Source organism: Triturus cristatus, chromosome 4_1 (assembly GCF_964204655.1).
Source record: "Triturus cristatus chromosome 4_1, aTriCri1.1, whole genome shotgun sequence".
NCBI lineage: Eukaryota > Metazoa > Chordata > Amphibia > Caudata > Salamandridae > Triturus > Triturus cristatus.
The window spans coordinates 972,305,643-972,329,940 of NC_140585.1; the positions used below are offsets into that span (position 1 = coordinate 972,305,643).

At 42.5% G+C, this 24,298-nt stretch overlaps 1 protein-coding gene across 2 annotated transcripts in view; it reads left to right on the top strand.

Annotated features, from left to right (window-relative positions):
- Nucleotides 1-24,298, top strand: part of IKBIP (IKBKB interacting protein) — a 40,767-nt gene that overhangs the window by 10,788 nt on the left and 5,681 nt on the right. Inside the window, exons 2-3 of one of the 2 annotated variants that reach the window (XM_085653853.1) lie at nucleotides 8,988-9,105; nucleotides 19,076-23,909. In XM_085653853.1, coding sequence (XP_085509979.1) covers nucleotides 8,988-9,105; nucleotides 19,076-19,906 — 949 coding nt within the window. In that variant the 3' untranslated portion in view covers nucleotides 19,907-23,909. Of the gene's footprint in view, nucleotides 1-8,987; nucleotides 9,106-19,075; nucleotides 23,910-24,298 lie in introns of those variants that run through there. The other variant, XM_085653854.1, reaches the window with a different exon arrangement.

Consider the following 24,298-nt stretch of genomic DNA (forward strand, 5'->3'; position numbering starts at 1 on the left):
TTGCAAAAAAACTTTCTGGAGATTATACAGGAGGCTGATTGGGTGGTAATTGGACGGAACACTTCGATTCTCCTTCTTGAAAACAGGGACAAACTCAGCTACCCTCCTTGTGGGCGGTATCGGTGACCCTGCTGCAATTGCATTAGAGATGGTGTTAACATAGGGAACCCAGATGTTACTATCCGATTGATAGACGTTTCCTGGGATTTTGTCTAAGCCCGGTGCTCTCCTTTGCTTCAGAAATGTTATCGCTGGAGCAGTCTCTTCTAAAGAGAACTCTACCACCGCAGAAGGCTCATTCAGATTAGAATCAACAGCAGGGGCAGCTAGGGGCAAATGGTTATCAGACATACATGAGTAATAGTTACATAAATGGGCAACCCACTCATAGGGCAGTATGGATCACTCTGCAGGAGTTTGAGAATTTCTGCCACCATCACTTACTAAACGTCAGATGTTTTTTCTTGTCGTTGGCCGACGAGGCCTCAAGGAGGTCAGCCCAAAACTTGCTGCCCCAGGCATCTTTTGCTTCCTTTATTTTGCGCCTGTACTGGGCTCTACACAGCCTGATCTCCTCATTGTTTCCACTTGTGGATGCGTTTAGTAGGCTGTTTTTAGCCTCTCTACAAGGTTTAGTAAACCACCCATTCGCGGTATTCTGTTTCCCAGCACTACTTTGCCAGGAAAGACAAGCATTGAAAATGCAATAGGCCTCGCCTTTTATTAAGTTAAAGCCATTTGCTTTGCTATATAATACCATTAAGTAAATGCCATTTGCTTTGCTATATAATACCATTAGCAAAGCTAATGGCTTTAACTTAATAAAAGGCGAGGCCTATTGCATTTTCAATGCTTGTCCTCCAAATGTGTTCAGGGAAGCTGGAGTTCTGCTTTCCAATGCAGCACTATGTGTTAATTCTATTTTTTGGGAATAATTCTCTTCATTGCGGTTGCGGCTTGAGTTTCATTTAAACAAAAAAAACATATCTCTTTTGTGGTATTTCAAAACTACTAATGTGTCTACAATGACTCTAACGGAAACGCCGTGTGTGTCAGCATTTGTGATATCTACGAGGAATAATGCATACATGAGACCCGATAAGAGGAGGGGAAAGGAGGCACGTGATACATGTATGCTTCCGTGTGTATTTTACTATGTTGACAGAGTGGTACAGGGGTGTGTGTGTGTATGTGTGTGGAGGATGGGGGGGTTGCATGCCGGCACGGCGACCAAGAGAGGCCGGTTTTTAACAGGACACTGCGACAAAAACCTGCCGTCCAGCCAACGAGATTTCCAAGCGCCCTTTTAATGCACGAGCATGCCTCTAGTGTTGAATTAAATATTTAGTTAAACAATATCAAATGGTTACATTTTAAAGCAAAGTGCATCTTCTTACGAACACTCGTCACAATGAAGTTGTTTTATTTATGTGTTGATACCGTGTCCCCCGACTCAAGCACGCGCAGGGGCCACACACCCCACTTTCTACCTCTCTTTCATCAACCCCATGTTACGGTGTTTTGCTTACGCTAGCAATTGTTGGGAGCACGCCTCGTTAAGCGCGAGTCTGGTTGGCCCTGTTTTGTCTGGGGGTAATGCATGTGGGCTGGTGGCTCAGTGAGCAGGGCATCCTCATATTGTGGGTAAGCAGCACCACACGGCCAGATCAGACGCTCTGCAGCAGCGTGGCCGCGGATTATTCCCTGAACGCCCTCCCCTTCCTCCTTTTATTAACTGGATTCTGCAGTTAGCCCGGATTTACTCGCGTGGCCACACACTGTGCGTTAGGCCACATCTGCGTGCCAGCGGCTTGTTTCTTCTGTAAAGCTATTAGGTTTATTGCGAGCCCTCATACTGAAAATAAACAGTACCATTCTTAAGGAAGGGTGGAATTTAATGACCGTGCTTGCATCAAAAACTAAGACTCAAACATGCTCGACAACAATTTAAGTTATAAAAGTGTCGAAAACCTGGGGGTATCCACATATCTGCACAACATCCACACGTCGAGTCATGCAGCACGAGCATGTATGGCATACACCGCGCACACCTCGGGCATCACATACCGAGCAGTGACTGCCCTGACTACACTGCAGCTCGCAATCTCCTGTCCAGGGGAGGGACAGCCACGTCATCTCTTCAGGAACGCCCACTCGGATCCAGCCCACGCAGCGCGCTGTGATCCGCCCCGAAAGCAAACATTAATTAAGCTCCGTATTTGAATTGTCTCCTTGTTTATCTTCATCCCGAGTGCCAGCTTCCTCCTGCCGCTATCTGATGAAGGCGGAGTAAACCCAGAGCTGAGTGCTGCGGGGTGACGGGCGCCACCGCCAGCGTAGTGTGAGCAGGGTGACGAACATGATAGGGGGGTTAGGCACGACGGGCAGATTTCAGTATCGGAGCCTCGCCTTTCAACGTAAGAATGATTGGGGCAGACCCTCCGGCTGTACACTCACGAAGGGCAGAGTGCCTAAAGCTGAATGCCAGAGAGAGACCTTCGAGATGTGTCCACGTTTGTTTCATACACAAGCAACGCCAACAACGCCTCCTGCTTTTTTTCCTCTTTTAGAGTCGTCCCAGTTGGACTGGCTCGCGAGCCGTCCCAGTTGTACTGACTCGCATGACTGGTTTCTTATCTTTATGGGGCCATGTGTTTGGCCCCATAAAGATAAAAAAAACTTTTACGCCAGCAGTAAGTCGGGGCAGCCAGTCCAACTGGGACGGCTCTAAAAGAGAAAAGTGTACGTCACTAGACTCTCTTTTCCAATGGCTGGCCACCGTTTAGCATAAACGGTGACGCCAGCCAATGGAAAAGAGGGGCGGGGCTTAAAGCCCACTAGAGAAATCTCCTCAAATCATTAAATTTCGCCAGCGAGACTGCGCATGTCTGCGCAGTCTTACGCCAGGCGAGACCTAAAAAACATATCTGAGCCTGTCAAGAAGTTTAATGTGTTCAGCAATGATCCTTTCACTATTCCCCAATTATTGAGCATGACCTCCATCGGCGCAGCAAGGATCAGGTACAAGCCCGACATGGCATTTGAAGAGGAATTCACTACCTCCCATTTCACATTCCTAGGATTGTTTGTGACCTTCAAGTGCTGATTCATTTCCAACCCATTTTTAGGTCTGCCAACCTAGCGCTGGAGCGCACATGCGCTCCTCGCACTGCAAGGGCTTCTTGGAATCAATACGGTTTCGGAAGGGGACTAGAAGCCCCCCCCCCTCTTCCCATTGACTTGCGTCATAGCTTGGGCTAAAGCTGGCATTCTATTTTTAAGGAGGCTTTTTAGTCTCTCCTTCTCACCGTCTTGTCCACTTTTGGCCCCGCCCACCCGGACTGGATCCTTTACTTGCGGCGTGATACTCTCTCCTTAATTAGTGGGAGAGAACTTTTTTTGTCATTCCGGCTGTGAAGCACGATGTTCTAAGTTGTATGTGGACAATGCGTTTCATTTATTTACTTTCATTCGGAGCGCGGCTCCCGAATTAGTGGGTAAGCACTTTTTTTTTGTTATTAATATTCTCGTAACTCCTCATGGGGTGCGTTTTATTTGCATTTAGTAACTGCGACACAGTGATTTTGGTCTCAACTTGTCTCTGTTTCTGTTGTTTTAGCCCTGATGTTTCCTTCTCATGCCGGGCCTTTTTCAAACTTTAATTCTTACTTTTCAACAGAGCAGACACCGCGCTTTCACTGCCGTGACGTTTGAAAACATTCATTCTTACTTTAACAGCGCAAACATCACGGCAGTGAAAGCGCAGTGTGTGCGCTGTTGAAAAGTAAGAAATAACATTTGCACACTCCGCGCTTCCACTTTATTAAAGGGCAAGGCCACTCAGTCATTTAAACTGGGGCTGCAAAAATCTATTGTCCCCCAGCTGTAAACGGTCGGAAAGGACAACCCCCAACTTAGGATCCCGCACAACTGCATGACATCATTCAAAGTGGGCTTGCCAGGCTTCCCATGTCACCCGGTGACCACCTTTTAATAAGTTTCTTTACTGTGGAAAGCGTTATATAATATGCAGTAATTTCTTATTGTGAAAATGCTATTCGATATACACCACCGCGATATCACGGACAATATGAGGTGCTTTCTCTGTCCATAGTCCTTAGTCACATTCTGAACTCGTACAGAGAGGCGAATCGTTTCGCTTCAAGATGGCTGTCAGGCGAGGTCATTGCCAGCATTGGAGGGACCGCCCTGAAGCTGCAGGGGAGGGATGCAGGGGGCAGGGCGGACTGGTTCTCGTCCCTGCTACGCGTTGTTTGGTAGCTGGCAGCCCTGTGCTGGGGGTGTGACCTGTGGGGGGGGGGGGGTGCATGCGTGTGTGTTCGTGTTCTCCCAGCAACCGCACTTCCCCGTCCTCTCTCTTCATGTTGGGCCCGGGAATGGGTTCCCGGGCCCCCAGGGGCCGTACTTCACGAGGAGCGCGATGGCGCTCACCAACTAATTCTTCCTTGCTTCGAGGCCCGGGTATGGGGTCCCGGGCCCCTGGAACACTTCCCGGTTTGACTTCTCCCGTCGGGGAGGGGGGGGGGTTTGCGCGACGGCTTTAACTGAGATCTCAGGACAGTAGCGATACCCACAAGCAAGAAGGTGCTAGTAGAATTTGCTTTGGTCTTTTTAATGGCTAACTAACTGTTGTGTGTTGTCATTTGAAGTTGGCACGAGTGCTCTCGCGTCTACTTCAAATGTCACCTCGCGTGTGATGTTTGTTTTTAGATGAACACGGGGAATATAGGCATGGCGGGTGGCGGTTAACAGGGTAATTGATAATTGTACCTGTTTGATGGATGCATTAAAGAAACTACGCTCCGCACTGGATTGTGTTCTTCTCCTCCTTTCCTTCTGGTTTCATCCGTAACCACGATCTTCATTACACTAGCATTGATGTTTTCCCTTGACAGTGTGCACAAAAGGTGATCGTTTTGAGGTCAAGGGGCGGTGGTAAAGGGCAGACTTGGAGGCGGTCACCAGATGCTCTGAAATGAGGGTTGGGCATGATGAATTATTTGCAAATAATCAAAAAGGGATTAATGACTATGCAGCCGACTTTCAGCTCTGCACTGTTGCCTTCATTGTCTCTGTTGAGGACAGACTAGAGGTATTTGAGAATGAAAAAAGAGCAATGAAATACAACTTCTGGCATAGCAGAGCCATGGCTTGCACCACGGTCTCGAGGAGTGAGGTCAGAGCTTCTGAAGACCCCAACCTGTCAGTTTGACGTGGGTAGTAATATTGTACACAAGGAGCAGATACAATGATAAAGGTGACCAGAGCACTGTGCTATTGGTTTCTTTGGAGGAGAGATGTGTTCCTGAGATGGGTGGTTCTTTGGGGTATGTTGAGGCATTTGAACCAAAAACTGCTCTTTTTCCTAGGTGCATGCCCCTTTACGGTTCCCATGAGAAAGAAACTGTATGATCTCTAGAAAAACTTTCTTGATTGTGGTGCTTATGTTAGTGTGATTTATCCTGTGTGCCTGGGAGTGGTCCTGAATAGTAATATCTCATTGTTTCAGGAGGTTAAAGCAGCCTCTTCCTACTTGAAGCCTTTTACGACGAACAGCGTTGATGGTAACCGGTATGGGTGTGAATCTTTGCTCTTTTGTCTCTGCTCGAACTCTTTAAGCGGCAAGCTCATGTTAGTATCTTCATAATGATGTCTAAAGGTCCATAGGTCTCCTAACTCTCTCTTTAGCTCTCCCTAATCTGAGTAGGGTTTGTGTTTTTGCCGTGTTCTTTTATATTTTGCAATTCCTTCCCTTTGAGGAGTAACAGCTGTGAATTTATGTTGGATCCTATAGCGTGATACTGCATATTTGGGTATCAGTAGACTCCATATTGTGATGTTTCCTGTTTGTTTCCAGGCACTTCTGCTTCTTTGGTGGTGTTATTCCCCAGATTTCTTGTTTATAAAAGAAACTTGTTTAAAAAATTGTAGATAATCAGCATGAATTGCAACATTTTGATCTTGAATCCCTCCAATAAATTGATGGTGGTCCCTAACACCAAATATCAACACATCAACAGTAAGCAAGGGCACCGCTCTATTTTATACTATACATTCATACGAAATGTTCTCTGTTTCTGAATGGTATATCTGTTAGACCTATTGGTATCAATACTGAGTGATTCATCAAATGTAAAGTTGGCCAATTACATTGCGGGCATATGTAATACGTGAAGCTGGAAAAGGGTATAGATTAATGCACGTTTGTTAGTAATTGGCACAACATAAATGATTTATTTCTGAAATCTGACTTAGATGTTTTATATCTAACTGATGCACGTCTGAGAGAAGTCACTATAACGATTTTATATGAGTTCGTCACAACAGAGTACCAGATAATGTTAGCCGTAGGAAGGAAAATGTGGAGGTGGCTTGGCATGAATTGTCAAACAACATATGAAATGCATAAAACTAAGAAAAGAGATGCACCCTGTCTTCAACTTTTGGAAGTGAAATTGATCGACTCATCTAAAAGCATATGGCAACTTCATGTCTACTACTGACCTCCCTCTAATTCTCAAGGGCCCACATTAGACCATTTGAATGCCACCCTAACTCCTGCACCTGTTCAGAACATTGTTTTAGGCTACTCAAATATATATTTTGATGAGTTGGCAAACAGTAATCAGTAGCATTTTAGAGATATTGCGTGTAATTTTAATCTGATGAATAACTTTCCCACACACAAAGAGGGTCACCGTCTCGATACAATTTGAAGTGATGGCGAGTATCGTAGTATCAACTCAACTGGTCTGGTGCCCAGGACAGGTCATTCTGCTATCTATTTTGGTTGGAACTTGGTTGGGCAGCCTCAAGTGCAGTCAAAAATAGGCGCCCCCAAAATTGGCGCAATTTAGATTATCTCTAATGACATCTGCCTTACACTGATTTAAATTGACTAAGTAATAGAAACCACTTTTCCAAGTAGAGTAAGCTGGGCGTCTAATTAATTACATTTTATAACCAGAATTTATGGTTTTAAAGAGGAAACTCAGCAAGTTAGAATTATGTTGGCAGTTGGTGAGCTTTTAATAATTGCAGCAAATAAACTTGCAGAAACTGCTAATGCAAAGCGTTGTTCTGAATGGATTTTAAAGACCCTTATAATTTCAAATGTTTTACTTCAGGTAGTAGCAGAGCTTAACACTCAACCTAGGGGTTTAACGAATGATGATCTAGTCATGAAAAGTAATATATTTTCCCAATTTGTCAAAGAGAAAATTGAAAACAAAATCAGACTATAAGTTGCTGCATTGTCCCTTCCCCAGACAAATTACAACTCGAAATATCAACACCTCAGGAATACGGGTCGGACGTATGAAGCATTTTTCTTGCGACCAGAGTGCTGTTATGCGATCAACCATTTGGCAAAATACCGATTTGTAGTGGGTTGAAATGTGGCCTAGCTCATGGATATTAATGAGGTGTGTCGCGAATAGCAACCCACTATGTATTGCAGCCATCACAGGGATGGTGGTCTGCTGAGGACCACGGTCCAACATGTCTCTGATTGCTTTTAAATAAAGCATTTTAAAAAAAAAAATGCAATCCGTTTTCCTTGGTGGAAAACAGGATGGGCTTAAAACAAATTGAAAGAGTAGGCTGTGGTAAAAAAAAAAGTGTCAACATTCACAAGGGGGGAGGGGTCTCTTGGGGACCCGTTCCCGTTTGTAAATGGGTTACTGCTGCATTTGTGTAGTCAGTAAAATATTCATTTTTTGTGATCTGATTCTTGTCTCAAAACATTAATACATCCCATTCAGAATTGGTATTTGTAAGGGACTTCCTTCCAAATAGCAATGAAGTAATTGGTCGAAAACCCATATTGTGATTCGGTAACGTTACTGCTCTATGACCGCTCATCTGCCTCTCCACCAGCGCCTATAATATGTTGTGGGCACAGAGGCAAAGTGTTTTCTCATTTCTATGCACACGAGGGAATTCCCCTTTAAGAGTGCTGTGTCATGCAAGTATTACAGAAGAGACCATGCAAGCATTTGCAGCCTCTTCTGTAATAAGAAAGTGGTCTGGGTCCTGGGAGTGCAAAAAGCGAAAGTACACACCAGTTGTGCCCCCATGGGCACTTTTTAGGTCTCGCCTGACCCAGCGCATGCGCTGGTCTGGCGAGACTTATTGAGAGGGCTCCAAAAAGTGCTACCAGGCCAGCCTAGAGCTACAGTGCATGTGCGCGGGCGCGCGCGCCGCGTTTTACCGCAATTACTTTCACTTTCGCGGCCGCAAGGCCGCTTTGATGTTGATCACGATCGCAATCGCAATCACTTTCACTTTTGCGGCCGCACTAGGTTTCGCTTTTGGGACCTTATAGTATTTAGTTATGCAACTGTTGCATGGCTAAACACTTATAAGGTCCCAAAGGCGAGACCTATTGGCTATGCCAATGCTTGTTTATAACATGGCCTCATGTGGTCTTCAGGAAGGAGCAGGGACTCACTTCAGAATGGACTCGGAATCAGGGAAGGAACCTGCTGGTGATGAGTTATTAGTCTAACATTTCTTGGAATTAAGGTGCTACTGCGAAATATATCACTGGGGTGCTCAAGGCAGCTGGTGAAATCAAACCGCAGCAGCCGTGGGGAAAAGTAGTCCTCCGTGCCAGTGCATTAGCTGATTTAGGAAGCAGAAAGTGAGTAGGTATATCAGTTTCCTGGATCCAATAATGTAGCTAATAGATTGAAAAAAAGAACACCAAAGTTCGAGTGTAGAAATTCCAGTTAACTAAATAGTTTCTGCTTGATCCATGTGGGGTTTGGGACGTCTGATTTAGTTCTGTTGGGAAAACCCCTTTGGGACCTGGGAGTTGGTGATGCGTATCTTTTGGTTCCAGGCGGAGTTTATAAACCAGTTTTTCTAATGATCCTGTTCACTCATGTGGAAATCTCACCAGTAACCATGGTTGACGAGCCAACTGAACTGCATTACTGACTTATCTTTTCAATGTTTTGCAGGTTTGTGTTTCAGCAGTCGGTCGTGCATGCTGATGTGGAGAAAAGATTTCGACTCTTGGAGATAAAAGCATCTGAGCTAGAAGCGCTTGGGGAAAAAATAGTTTTACTGTCTGCAAAGGTGAATGTTCTTTTTTTCAGTTTTTTTGATGAATATATCGGAATATTTCAATTGACCTTGCCTATCCATCAATTTTGCCTTGGTTGTTTTAATTACTGTGGTGGAAAAAGGTGATGAATCGTATATAAGATCGCTTTGAAGAAAATTTGAAATCGCTGGTGCAGAGTTCCTATGACACAGCAAAAGTTGGCTAACACTGATGGTGTCATGTTGAATCTAACCGTGACTTTAATGGTGAAAGCCATAGTGCTTTGTATTAAAACAGTTCAGACTGTCACGCTGAATTTGAGGAGCAAGTGGATAACAAAAGTAAATATATTCAGCATCCACATACCAAACTGGCCCTCCATAGAAGGAAAGAAGTATAAAGCAGGCTTTTTTGATCTGGTGTACTTTATGGGCCACCAAACTTCCTGAAATTAGAAACAGGACATTAGTCTGGTGATTAAGCAACATTACCTTCAGCATGGTATAACAAAGACTTAAACAATTCTGTATGTTAAACTGCAATTAGATGTTTACACACCTAGCAGGGGTGCACATATGTTTATCCCAGGAATGTCTTTAAAGAGCAGGAAAGTTTTCTTAAAGGGCTGGCTCTGGGGGCAGTGGGGAGAAGTGAAGTAGGTCATATCAGATACCCTCAAGCTATGCTACGAATTGGTGGCCTTCAGGTACCCAAGTTGAAACGCTACACCTGGTGACACTGTTCTAGTTTGTGCTGTCCTGGTTCTCAGACAGAGTTGGCCTCCATAGGATGTTCTTGCTCAGTGTGTGCTGGGTTGTTTGGTTAGAAGAGCTCCTCTTTTCCCCAGCCTCACCAAACGCCTATTTACACTTTTTAGTAAGGCTTGCATCACACAAGTGCAAAAGGGTGCTGAAGAGATTACAAGCAGGACTCTCTAACTTCTGTGTGGCATTTAAAGGCATAATCTGCACCCAACTCGGAGAGGGAAACTATGTAACAATAGGGGACCTCACCCCCTCCCAGGATATGATTGGGATTCCAACCAGACAATTTTGCATAACTGCAAATAACAAAATGGCATTAAATCAAGGTCTGATGGCAATGGAGCATTTATTATAATACTACTTTAGTTTCTAGGACATAGGACACCTACTGCCCACCTTTTGTTTTGTTTTATATGAAATAAAATAAATAGCAGGAACACATGTGAAAAATACCTGGGAGGGAAGTATGTTCGGGAGAAGTAGTAGCACACAAAAGACAAAGGAGAATGGCAGGTGGGGAGAACGAGTAGCACACAGGAGAAGGAGGAAGGGGCAAAGTGGAATAGACTAGAGGATGAACAGAAAAGGAACATAGCACAAGACACAGGTGGTAGCCTGCATAAGGGGACAGAGAGGGCTGTCATTGTAAAGTAGTGGCCCATTCACTTGAAGCATTCGAGTGGAGGCATAAGAATACACCCGAACAATCAATAGATAAGGTCTGAGATGAATACTCCACTGAACTCAGACAAGAGGTGATTGACAAAGTCTCAAGACAGTGTCTGAAAGAGGACAGTTGAAAAAAGCCAATTGTTGAAAGGGGTGGTCCCAAAGCTAACTATACTTCTATTATATTGTGTGCAAGAAGTCTGTTAACAGCTAACCTGTCAAAGCCGAAGCCCCACATGGTAAAAAGAGCATGCTATCACAATCTGTGTATGCTTGCTGCTCAACGGTGCAGCTGTACCACACACGTGGCAACTGGCGCTAATTTATCACCAACTTTTTAATTTCAGAGAAAAGTCTGTAGACATGATTCTCTTCCACCTTCATCCTCAAATGCAGGATTACCTTACCTAACCTTTTTTGTCAAAAAAACATTGACAAAAAGACCCCACACAGTGAGCCCCTTTACATCTCATGGGTGCACATGTGCACACAGCCATGACTTACAACTCGCTGCAAGTTGAAGCCGGCACATGGTGTATATACATCCAAGTATTGTACGTAGCTTGTATCCCATGCACCAAAAGAATAGACTACATGCTCGGCAGAAGGGCTGCGTAGCTTCCGCGTGCGATGAATGAAATTGAATGGATTATTAATGTTATTGTTAATTATCACTTTTATAGTGCTCAGCCTCATGGCATTGCAGAGCCTTTCAAAACCAGGCACCAATGGCCGATTGCTAATTGGCGGTTGGTAAACACAAAATACTCCTGTGATATTGCTGCCATTTGAAAGTTATGTTTTTGGGCGACATGGTTTTCTGTAGCCTTTTAAAGCTTTCCCTCTCTTCCCGTAATCATAACATTAGTTGTTAAAAGTAATTTTATTAAATACCATTTTCTTAGTTTACTGGAAGGCAGCAACACACGTCTGTATATTGGGGCACGTCTGCACCTCCCTTTTGTAACTAGACAAGGCAGAAAGCATTTATGAGTCGGTCTTAGCATAAGTGTTATTCTGATATTCATGCAAATATGCAGGAGTACAAATGACATAGCAATGTATGTTTATTTGATCAATTTCTGAAGCAAGCTTCTCATTTGTGCTTCACATTACACATTCACATATTCACAGTAACTCAGAAGATTTACTGGCAATTGTAAAAGAACGTTTAGTGCACTTAAATAATGATGGAACCAGTGGAGCATGCAAAAAATGGAGGCCTCTTTCTACTTACTCTTGGCTTTTTGTGGATCACCCAACAAAGGGCCATGATTAAACACCTTTAAATAGTCGATCCACTTGGGATCTACAATCCTAATGGTATTGAATTTTAAGTTTACTCACTCCAGTGTAAACAAAATAGTTATTCTGAATTGCTTCCAAAGGTAAGCAAACCCTCTGGGTGAAGAAGGTGAAGATTACGTTGAATTAGAGTTCATTATTGTCTATCCGCAGAAGGCTGAACTAGTTGTTAGAATATATCTTCCTTTTTACAGGCCCTCCCCTGCACTTTGAACCTAAAAGTTAGAAAGAGAGCTGTTACAAAATGTTATAGCCCAGTTCAGGGGAATATCCTGGTATTACGAATATGATTAAAAGATAATTGTATTATATTGTAATTGCATTTATATACTGCTGACTACACATGGTGAGGTGTCGAAGTGCTTTTCAGCGAGTAGCAGGCTACTCAATAACCCAAAAAGGATTAGTGGTGAATAAGTTTAGGGAAATATGAATTAATTTGAGGGGGGTTCATGTGAGTTTGGTTAGTTGGATTGAAAAGGATAATGGAGGAATAGAAGAGGGAAGGGTCTAGAAAGTGTTTATTTGGGTATCATAGCAGTAGGAGGAGGTTTAATATTGGTAAAGGAGAGATGAAGGGGGAAGAGTCTCTAGAAGTGGATTAGGGAGAAAGATCATGAGGTACCGGATGAGTCTACGAGGGATACATGAGGGAAGGAGTTAGAAAGGCTTGTTTGGGAGATCTGAATAGTAAAAAGAGGTTTGAGATAATGCAAGGTGGGATAGAGGAGGGAAGAGTCTAGAACTGGTTATTTTGGAGATCATAATAGTAGAATGAGGTTTGAGGTGGGTCAGAGTAGAGTTAGAGAATATATTGAGAGAGGTATAGGGTGATATAGGGTAGGTCATTTGAAAGGCTGAATTTGGTTTTTTAACAGTAGAAATAAAGTAATAAAGATCTAGATACATAAGTACATGGACATATATTTATAACGAAGGTAATATATCAATATTTAAGTTGTATTTTATAAACTTAGACTTTCATGTGTTGCTGTACTTTAAGCTAATTTGTGTTTATTTTCTGTTAATAATTCAGTAGTGAAGCAATTGTAGATAAATACTTATAACATTTACATATTGTGATAGACAAATATATGGGGAACCATAAGCATCTAATCAAATAACTTATATGAAAACTATGCAGTGACCTATATACATGTTAAGCATAGAATAATATAACCATAAGTAATATGTACATTTGTTAGGCAAACCTAATGAATATCTATATATTTATAAACATAATTATTTTACACAGTTATACAAAGGAATACACACATCTAGATACACACATCTGATCAAATTAAATGCTTATATACACAGGTATATGATGTAAATTTATGTTTGAGTATGGTGGACATGTAGGGAATCCACCAAGCATCCAGTGAACACACTTTTCAGGCAAGAAAACACCGGAGACGTGGCCTCAGTCTCCGAACGTGTTTATTAAGCAACTTCTAGGTCCCGACGCGTTTCGGAGTTACGTCACTCCTTGTTCACGGGCAAAGGTTAGTGCATTTTCTTTTTCTTTTAAAGGAACCAGTGCTCAATGTGCTAATACAGTCAACATAGAAAACATACTGCTGCCGGTACAGATTTGTAAATAAAGCTTTGTTGATACACAGATAACATTCCCCGCATTAAAATTAATTGTACAATGCTCATAGTTGCAAAGGGTGGGGAAATTGTAAATGCACTTTGCGCCTCACATGATGGCATGCAATTCAAATATGGAAAAATATTATTAGCAGAGAAAAGCTGGTAAAGTACATCCTTGCACATAAATGGGTTAACCAATTACTGAGCATAATCACAGTTCAACTTCCAGTTTCTAAAAAAACACAATTCAGCCGCAGTGGGCGCAAATAAATGAGAAATACAACAGCAAATCTCTAATGTAATCGCCGAACCGGCTGAAGTAGGATGCTGCTACTCTGTTCCCCAGTGAAGCATGCTAAGTCTTGCTCAAGTGACCACCAGATTCCCCACACCAGGCTTGTCAAAAAGTGCTTGATTTCCCTTGTCGAACTTATTATAGCTGTTCAGCCATTTCCCTTGGTATCTGTAATAGACCAGACAGAGATAGTGATGTTAAAAATTGAATACTAAGGTTATGTAGGGAATATCCAACTCTTGAATAGTCTTATGAAGGTGAGATAGGTATCCATGGATCTAATGGATCTAATGTTTGGGGGTTATGAGTTCCATAGTTTGGCTGCTTGAAGAGAGAAGATGTGCCACCTGTTTTTTTTTTCTTGTATGATGGGATTTTGAGGCGAGGTGCTAATCTAGAGTAGAGGTTTCTATGTTGAATGTATTTGGTGATTTTTATTAATGATAAGGAGCGGCCCTGTTCCTTGCATTGCTGTATGGGTGATACAAAGCATACTTTGTGGGTGAATCAAAGCAGCTTGAATGTGGATCTTCTGGCAATCTGTAACCAATGTAGGGCTCTCAAGGCAGGGGAGATGTGGGCTCGTGGCTTTGCATGTAGTAGTCTGGCAGCAGAGTTCTGAAACCATTGTAGACTTTTCATAGTTGATGAAGATGATCTGTGGTAGAGGCCATTGGCATAATCGAGGTTAGACAGTAAAAGAAAGATAGTAGTCTGTACCTTGTGTGGAAATTCCAGGTGGGGATGATGCGTCAGAGTTTTTATAGTAATAGTAATAAAGCTTGATCTTGCTAATTTGTCCTCTTGGGCATTCAATGATAGCTTGGAGCCCATAAAATTCCAAGGCTTCTTACATCCTTAAATACTTTAGGTGGTGTTCCCAGATTGTCAGGCCAGGAGGTGAGTGGGCCACATGTGAGTATTTCCGTTTTGGAAGCATTCAGTTTGAGATGGCTCTAGGCAACTAAAAAGTTTGAGTTTCCAATGTCTTTGGGGCTCTCCAGTTTAAGGAGTATTTGTGTCGTCTGCATAGTTATAGCATGTGAGGTGAAATTCATTGATCAGTGCCTGTAATGACTTCATGTAGATGTTGAAAAGCATGGGTGAGATGATAGACCCCTGAGGGACATTTTTGTGCAGTATGGTTTGAATGAGAAATGGGGGGTATGGATGACATTTGTTCTGTTTTGAAGGTAGGATGTGATCCAGTCGAGAGCAGTCCCCTGTATGTCTGTTTCTTAGAGTCTTTTTATTAGTGACATGGTCAACTGTGTCAGAGGCAGCTGAGAGGTCCAAGAGAAGTTGTGCAGAAACCCCTTTCTGGCCTACCATGTTCTTAATGTCATCCCAGATGGCAATGAGGACAGGTTTTGTGTCTCTTACTGGATGGAATCCTGTTTGGAAGTCTGAAAGTATGGACTTTTCTTCAATGAATTGTGACATCTGAGCAAATGCTGCTCTTTCTTTCAGTTTGCCCAGGAACGGTCCATTTGTAATTGGTCTGTAGTTGTCGCGGTTAAGCGGGCGCAGGTTTATTTTCTTTAGTAATGGGTGTATGTATGACTTTTTTAGGTCTCATTGAAATATCCCCAACTTGAGACGCCTCTACGGAGTATTACACAAGACAGGGTCCACACATCCCACGCAGGCAGCACCCGTGCCTTTGGATGCCAGGATGGCGTCGATAGCATCGAGTGAAACTACATCTTTGCAACATTAGGAAGGCTTGGATTTGGCTCTAAATTATGTGGGTGGGTAAGGCGTCTATACCAAAAAACTCTGGCGAGGATGAAGGTCAATGGAACAGTGTCCCGAGCGTTTGTCCTGAGAGGGTCACGAGACAGGGCTGCCCACTCTCCCCCATGATATTTGCGCTAGCTCTCGAGCCGCTTGCGGCTTGGATCTGGCAGGACCCCCTTATACAAGGCATACATAGCACAGGGGATGGGAGTAACGCATATCTCTATATGTGGATGATGTTCTGCTATTCGTCACGCAGCCCACTCTCTCGACAGACAGAATACCTAAAATCTTAAATCTCTTTGGGAACCACTCGGGCTATCGAATAAATTGGACGAAATCTTTGGTCTACCCCTATGTCGGGGCACCCCGACACTTCCCTCCTGTTGTACGGTGCTCCTGGTGCTGGACGGCTTCTTATACCTCAGGGTTGTAATCACTCATGACCCGAGCGATTTCTTGAGCAAAAATCTGTTTCCGCAGTTGGACAAACAGTGGAAGGATGTGGAACATTAGAGGCATCTGCCACTAACCCTAATGGGTAGAACAGCTTTATTTAAAATTGTGACTCTCTCACGCCTTTTACATACTGCAAAACATACCATTCAAAATCCCCCTCTGAGTTCTTCAGAAGAGTGGATCATAAACTAAGAGTACTGTTATGGGACGGTACTAGCTCCCACATTGCGCTACGCAAACTGCAGAGGAGTATATAATGAGGGACTCGCAGTCCATGATATACTCAAATACTACTGGGCATCACAGCTTGTGGTGGTAAATGACTGGAGGTTCACGGATCACACAGAGACAGCTTACAGGGTGGCCAAAGAAGCTATGAGTCGCAGAGGCTCGGTCTGGGCCCTTTATTGGCGAGCCAGTAAGCAAATATTACCAATACACACCCAAGTGGTGGTTAATTTGTGGGAAAATACCACTAGGTTCCTAGGCTGGGAAGGCAAGCTAACTAACTGTATCCCCTTATGGGACTATTTCATGGTTGGTTCTGTGAAATACAGATACCTCCAGTTGGGACACACACTTAGAAGAAACATAGTGGAGGGAAACAGCTTCTAAAGGCTGCGTCACTTGAGGACCGGCTACTGCTGGGCCACATAATGGAAAAAGCAATTTCCACTGTTTATAAAAAGAAACTCAAACTCATGAACAACTCTCCTGATCATCCTACAGTGGCACTAAAAGCAGCTTGGTAGGAAAACCTGGGACCACTAGATGATGACAATTGGGCTGAAGCACTACAAAATCCCCGGGAGATAGCAGTCGGTACCTGTTTCAGATTAGTTCAATTTAAAATACTTCACAGATTTTACTACTCCAGGGTGCTCCTTCAGAAAATGAGGAGAATGGTCTCCACCTGTGTCTCCTGGATTGCAAGCAGGACAACACTTTCGTCCATTTACTCTGGGGTTGCCCAGTGATGCAATACTACTGGGGACAGGTGGTAGAGAAAATGACTTGGGTAATGGTGGTAGTGGTTCCCTTAGACGTGAAATGGCTTCTATTAATGGTAACTGGGGAGACTTCCTGAACATGATATCAGAAGCTCTGGTTAATGATTGCAGCAGAAGTAGCTACGCGAAATATTGCAGGAGCCTGGGGCAAGGCACACCCACCGCTGGTGGATGACTGGAAATCCGATCTGGACTGGTGTCTCTTGGCGGAACAAGTTGTCTACCGAAGTTGGGGCAGCAACCACAAGTGGGAGAAGGTGTGGGGCCCCTGGCACTCTTTCCGAGGACGTTGTGTCGGTGAGCAACTCTGAGCAGGGTGGGGACCGTTATCCTTCTCACAATCGTTGCGGGTGACTGAGTATAGTTGCTATTTTCGGGCTGAGCTCATTTCAAGTACACACATTTGTCATAAATGTATGGTATAACGTAAAACAGCTGTATACCAATATAATGTTATAATGCCATTTCTATATGCACTGTATATTGAGCATTGTTAAAAAAATATATATTTAAAAAAATGTGGGATTTGTAGCTTGCTCTTGTTGTTTTTTAATGTATGCAGATTCATCAAGGGGGTGGCACTGTTGGGGGGGGGGGGGTCAAAAAGTGTTTATCCTGCTAATAACTGTGGCATCATTTGACAAATCTACCTGAAGTCTGGCAGGCGTTTAGCATGTTTATTCTTCTGCAGGTAGGCAAGTTTGTAAACGTTCCCAAGTGGGCAAGCTTGAGGGGGGCAAAGTTGAAGGAGCCAAAAAATGTTCATGTGGTAATACTTTTGCTGCTGCTTGATGAATCTGCATTCAATTTGGTAGTCTGTTACCAAGTTAAGTCCAGTGAAAAACTTCCAGGTGTTATGCATATTTAGAAAGAGTGGTATCTTTGCTCTGTACTATTAAAAAAGACACTGAACGGACATACACCAGTCCTTAGCATGATCTAGAAATGTCACCAGGAATGTGCCTTTGCTGGGTTTGATGTAAATCTGTTAAGTGCTTTTCAAAAAATTAGCATTACAAAAATGTTTCAGGTGAGCTTCAAAGGGTTAAAAGTTAGAAAGAGCTGGACTGTTAGTTGCCGCCAGACCACGAGCTCGGGTTTGTGGACTATCCACAGAATTAAATTGAAAACAAATTAAAATAAGACTCAATTGGATAAGGGAGCGTTTTACTCCTGTTATAAAGTTTGAGTCTGCAGACACGAAGGCTAATTGGCTGACTGCAACTTTATTTTACAACTTCCATTACAGAACTAGGAGTTGAGCCCTGCATTCTTTAAAAAAATAAAATAAAAAAAAACATGAAAAGAGTCAAAAGGGGGCAAGAGGAAAATCCAGTGGCACACTACCCCTCAAAGAACCCATATATGTTTTTTGAAAATAACATGTAAAACAATTAAATTTACCTCAGTATTTGTGTACCTTGGGCCAATGTTCAAGAACTTCTGAGCGAGGCTCGGTTCACAAACCATTCGCCTGGGTCACCATGTCCCTTAAATAAAGGGAAATGGTGAAGCTTAGCATTTTGCTTTGGGGTGGTCATGGGCCAAATGCATTTTCATTCTTAGAGACTTGCTAGCTGGAGGGAAGGATATCAGAGTGAGACCAGACTTCCAATTTGGTGAAACTCATAATTCAATGTAATGATATACTATAAAATAACGAATGGGCATGATCTCATCCCTGCGAAATATAAGTTCTGCAGCCTGAGTAGTTTTTACTTTTTGTGCAATGAAAGCATCATAACGTACAGTATATATCTATATTTTGTGTTGGGTGCACTTTGTTGCTATGCATAATACAATTCGCAATTATCTAAAGATAGTAACACACAGCCATAATTCATTTAATTGTATAATGTTCCCATGCACATCCCATCCCTATGGAATGGCACAGTAAAAAGTAATGCAAATACTTTCAAGCTTCATTTTGACACATAGACTGATGAAGCAATCTTTGATCATAAAAGTTTGCAAATACATGATTGTGCTAGCTGAATGATTAAAATATTGATTCATTGCTATCTAAGATAATTGATATATATGGAATAGAGATTTATATATACATATATATGCATTCTAAAATATTATCTATAAGTATCACTGTAATTTGTACGTTTTGAAAATATCTAAAAACAATGAGCATTGTTTTGTGTTGAAACTACAGCTACAATCTTCTGATGGTGTCCTGCAAGAAACAATCCCAACCATCTCAGTAGTTGCCCGTTTAGAAGAAGACGTATCCAGCATTCGCAGATTAGTACATGACCTTCAAGACAGTGAACAGATTCTAACTAGAAAGATGCAAGACATAAACGAGAAATTTAAAATTGTCACAGATTTGTGGAAAATTAATTTCGATGAAATGACCAAGCTTGTTGACACTTTAAAATCCGAAGCAAGAGTCATCCACAATCAAGTCAAATCACACATCAATACAGCTGAAAAGGGAATTAAATTGCTGTCTGAAAGGCTAAATGAGTTGGAAGACAGCACAATAAGAAATACTAGAGCCTTGAAAAGACAAGAAGATAATGAGCTTTTTCGCATTGAACAACAATTGGATTCAAATGGAAAAGCAATTGAAAAATTAGAAGTTGAACAGAGTGTATTGGTTGCCAAAAATACAGAACTGAGTGAAAATATCCAGGATTATGAACCCAAACTTGAGGAATGCAGAAGTAATCTTCCGATAATTGAAACTGCTGTACGCTCAGTTCTCAAAGTATCTAAAGAGCTGATAGGCATTGAAAAGAAAATGGAGGACTTGACCATGCAGACATTCAATATGGAAGACAACATGCTGAAAGCGGTCTCAGAAATATTTGGGATACAACAGGTTCTCGAAAGAATGCAGTATGACAATGGCATATTAAAAATGCAGAATGAACTGGGTGTTTTAAAGACGAGAGTGCAGGAATATGTACTATCAAGTACAAAAGGAACTGGTGTAGCTGAAAATAACTCAAAAGTAGAAGAGACTATAGATGAAAACTGAAATTTACTTTGAAGAGAAACTCTCATTGATCTTTCTCTGGAACTATATCTTGGCATTTCTTCAGTTGCCTCATTTTCAGTAAAGATGTCTTTGCACGTCATTTTAAATAGGAGTGAAGAAATAATTTTAAAATATGTATTTTCTTCTTTTGTGGTGTTTGCTGATTAACAGAAATGTTACCATCTGACACAAACTCAAATGATTGTTGACACTGTTATCAGGTAAATTTCTTGAAATTCATTGGTATTTATTCTGCTGTTCATCAGTGAACACAATTACCTGGAGTAAGACGGGTGCACCTCTTCTCGCTGTATCCATGCGTTAGAGAGAAGAGGGTGAAGAACACAGGCATGGATTACAGGACCTTTATGTGGTGTCACTAATTGCACTGTGACGTCGTTTTAGAAATCCTTTATATTTCTGTGTGTGTAATCAATGTTGAGTCCTATACTGCACAGTTGAATTTGGCTTACTGATTACAAAATGTTTGATAAAAGATTGTCTATACATTTAATATTGTTCATATACAAATACGTTATACATATAGATTAGCAGTGGACTCCCTGAGTAGGCATTGCAGACCCTCAGGGGTCCCTGGACCGCAGGGTGGGAACCACTAGTCTAAGTGTTATATACCTGGACAGTTCATTCAGTTTGGGATTAACCTGTTAAAAGCGGTGACAATTTGTTGGGCGACTTGAAAACTGCAGTCTCAGTTGTATTTTCTGGAAATGCTTCTCACCTATATACTTGCACCCCACTGTTGCGGAACCAGCCTTAATGAGGTCCGTGAGGCACGTATTGATTTTTCTATCTGTCATTGTATAAAACTAAGCAAAATAAAAGCGTCAAACACATATGTTTGACTTTTGGCAGTATATATTTAATTTGATTTTAGATGTGGACCAAAAGATGTCTAATGATTATCTAAGCATTATAGTATTATTTTTTATAATTGAGTATCAGATTTGATATGTAACACATCCGAATATTTATAGCAGCAATACATTTTTTTCTCACCTGCATTTTCTCATTAATGGGTTTCAAGGTTAAGAAAGCTTACCTTTGCAAGTCTATGTGACCATATTTTATATCAATTTAGAAAGGCTTTGTTTATGTAAGGATAGCCCAGGAGTACTGCACTTGTTAGCAAAGAGGCAGTAAAACACAAAGTTTTGAAAAATTTAATCTACTTCGTAGGTCCTAGATAACTTTCTTTACATTTTAAACAATGACGTAAAACACGTTAACATTATGCTTGCTCAAGTCTTCAATCAGTGGTTAATGTGTTTATTAAGTACCCATTAAACATATAATCAATATATTTATTATGGAATAGCATGTGCACAGTGCTCATGAATACAATATGGAGAAACATTAATTATATACACATTTGAAAACGAAGCAAACCAAGTAGAGTAGAAAATATCATACGTTAGGGCTACCCCCATTTTTGTGTCTATGCTCCAATATTCCCATTCCTTTAAAAAACAAAAAGCTTCTTTGTCGACTATACTCACTATTATTTAGACTGATTTGGGTAGGTAACCAGCCTAAAATATGCTGGGACGTCCTGACATTGCCATATGACAAAGGAGGCTTTGTAATGCTGGATCTTGCGTGCTTCTAGTATGTGGCACAATCCCACTTTGCAATTTGCTGGTTTCCTAAGAAATAGAGATTACCTCACATCCCAATTAAAAGGGACAAACTTGAACAGCGTTCACTCCAGACAACTCTCATGCATAAGCAATCCAAGCCCATCTGTGTCAGACAAACTGTCTGTTGTAAGTACTGGGTATTCTGGGAAATGATGAAGGGTGCTGGGCTCTTACAGTTACATTCACCAGCTATGCCAATTGTAGGTCATCCATTTCTACCCTTGTGTGGAATACATCTTGGTAACAATAGGTTTATTACAATAGAGCAATAAAGAGAGAATAATGTAACAAATGGTCCTGATCACATCTCTTTCTATAGACTCCGTCAGGCAACAAAGACTAGATTTGATACATTTCCTCTCCCGCTATCCCCATTACTCCATAACACAAAGATGCGCCACAACCTTAAGAGGATGGTTGTAATAATAATACAACGTGTTAATGAAGGATTGTTCAATAATATTTCTTCTCAGTGCCTGTTTGATACGGTCTCTCACCAGATATTGCTGCAAAGGTTGGAGGAGGCTGGCAGTGTGGCCCCTGCACTGCACTGGTTCTACTCTTTTCTTTCTGAGAGGACCTTACAGGTAATGCCCCGCCTGTATTTTCAGCCATTAGCAGCTGTGGCCAGGAGCAGAGGACTGACTAGTATCGTATGCAGATGATACGCAGTTGGTAGTTGCACTCTCCGATGACTGTGTGCAGGATGCTCATAAGGTTCGGAGCGATCTTGCTGCTGTCGCTGAGTGGATGACTGCCAACTGCCTCTAGCTCAATGCCAGCAGATCTGAGGTTTTGCTGGTAGGGAAAGATCCTGAGCTGTGGAATGAACGCTGGTGGCCCGCTACCCTTCGTTGTGCACCCGGCCCCAAACAGGTGATGAAAAATCTAGGTGTCTAGGTCGACTCAGCTCTTAGCTTCCAGGCCCAAACCAAGAAAGTGGCAGGGGCATGTTTTAGTATAGTATGAGGGCTCAAACCGATGCTGGGTTTTTTCGATCCATCCATCAGGCAGGTTATTGTCCAGGCTTCCGTTCTGTCGAGAGTGGATTACGCCAGCTTGCACTACCTGGGGGCCAACAAGTCTGAGATTTCGAGACTGCAGAGGGTCCAGAATGCAGCTGCCAGAACTCTCTTTGGCCTTCCTAGAACCTGCTCCACCACCAGCGCTATTCGTCGGCTACACTGGTTGCCGGTGAACAGATCAGTGGAGTTTTAGACTCTCTGCATTCCTTTTAAGATCTTGAATTTTTCCTCTCCTGGCATCTTGGCCAACCTGCTCTCACCATACACCCCTACCTGCCAACTCCGCTCGATAGGTCATCATCTGGCAGTTGTCCCCCGGGTAAGGAGGGCACGTGCTGGGGGGAGCTCTTTCCACATACTGGCAGATAAACTCTGAACTCACTTCCTATACACATCCGCAGCATCGATAATTACTTGGGTATCCACAAGCCCATTAAGACCCACCATCACTATAGGCCTCCTTCTGTCGTTTACCTCCCTTTCTGTCTGCTATGGAGCTGGGACGCCCCTTTGCTGGTGCATCTGTGCGCTCTATAAAACTACATAACATAACAGAATGTGGGAACAGGACCTAGAACTGAAATACGTGATGTTCAGTGGCAGAACTGGTGGATAGAGGTGATCTCCATTAACCCCTTCCCCGCTCATGACGGAACCGTTCCGTCATGAGCCACGGTTGCCGTGTGCTCATGACGGAACGGTTCCGTCATGACACGACCGTTGGCGGCCGCTCCGCCTACGCGGCGCTGTTTCCCCGCCTGTGCGGGGGGACAACGCAAATGGGCGGAGTCATGACGGAACCGTTCCGTCATGAGCACAGCTCAACCGTGGCTCATGACGGAGCGGCTCCGTCATGAGCACAGGCCCACCGCGCTGCCCCCCTGCCCCCCCCAGCGCTGCAGCGGAATGTCCGCAGCAGCGAAGGGGTTAATTATAGGCATAAACAAACAAATTATGTATGTTTACATAGTGTTTAAAACACCCAGAAATCCCTAGGAGGATAGTGTTTCAGGTGAACAGCATCAGTCTTGTGATGCAGTTTGATACAACCTGATTGATGAATGTAGGATTTAAATGTACAACACAACATGTATTATATAACCTATTTCTATATTCTATCACCTTGCAAGTATCTGATAACGTACAGAATGGTCTTCATATGTTGTATAATAGTTCCTGGATGTCCTAATTGAGTTGTCCCAACTACTTGCAATATATGTGACTGAACAACTGTGTACCAACCTAAGGCTGCTTAGTACAATGTTCATGCTGTTATAATCTCAAAAATATGAAATAAAAAAAGAAAATCAAAATACTTCTGTTCCCTACTTCTGTTTGTGTTATGTTGAAACATAGAGGATGTGCTGTTAAGGAATCAGTGTATAAGCTAATTAACGTCAGAGAGGAATAACACCATAAATGTTCCCTGAAACACAGACTACAACTGTCCATTTCAACAGAGTATTGACTACTTAGCCAGTACTTATTCCAAAAATGTAATGTCCTACAAGAAGTGAAAGAATAACTGTAGTAGCAAGGAACTCCTGAACTGACTTAAAGGAGCGAGCCACTGCACATTTTGTAACTCTTTCTCTTTTTTCTTATCTTCTCTCTAGGCTTCGCGCGCCATTCTCTTCACTATTAATATACAACTTCTTTCTTCCTCTGTACGCCCTAACTTCCTACTACTTTTCTAAATGTTCCTT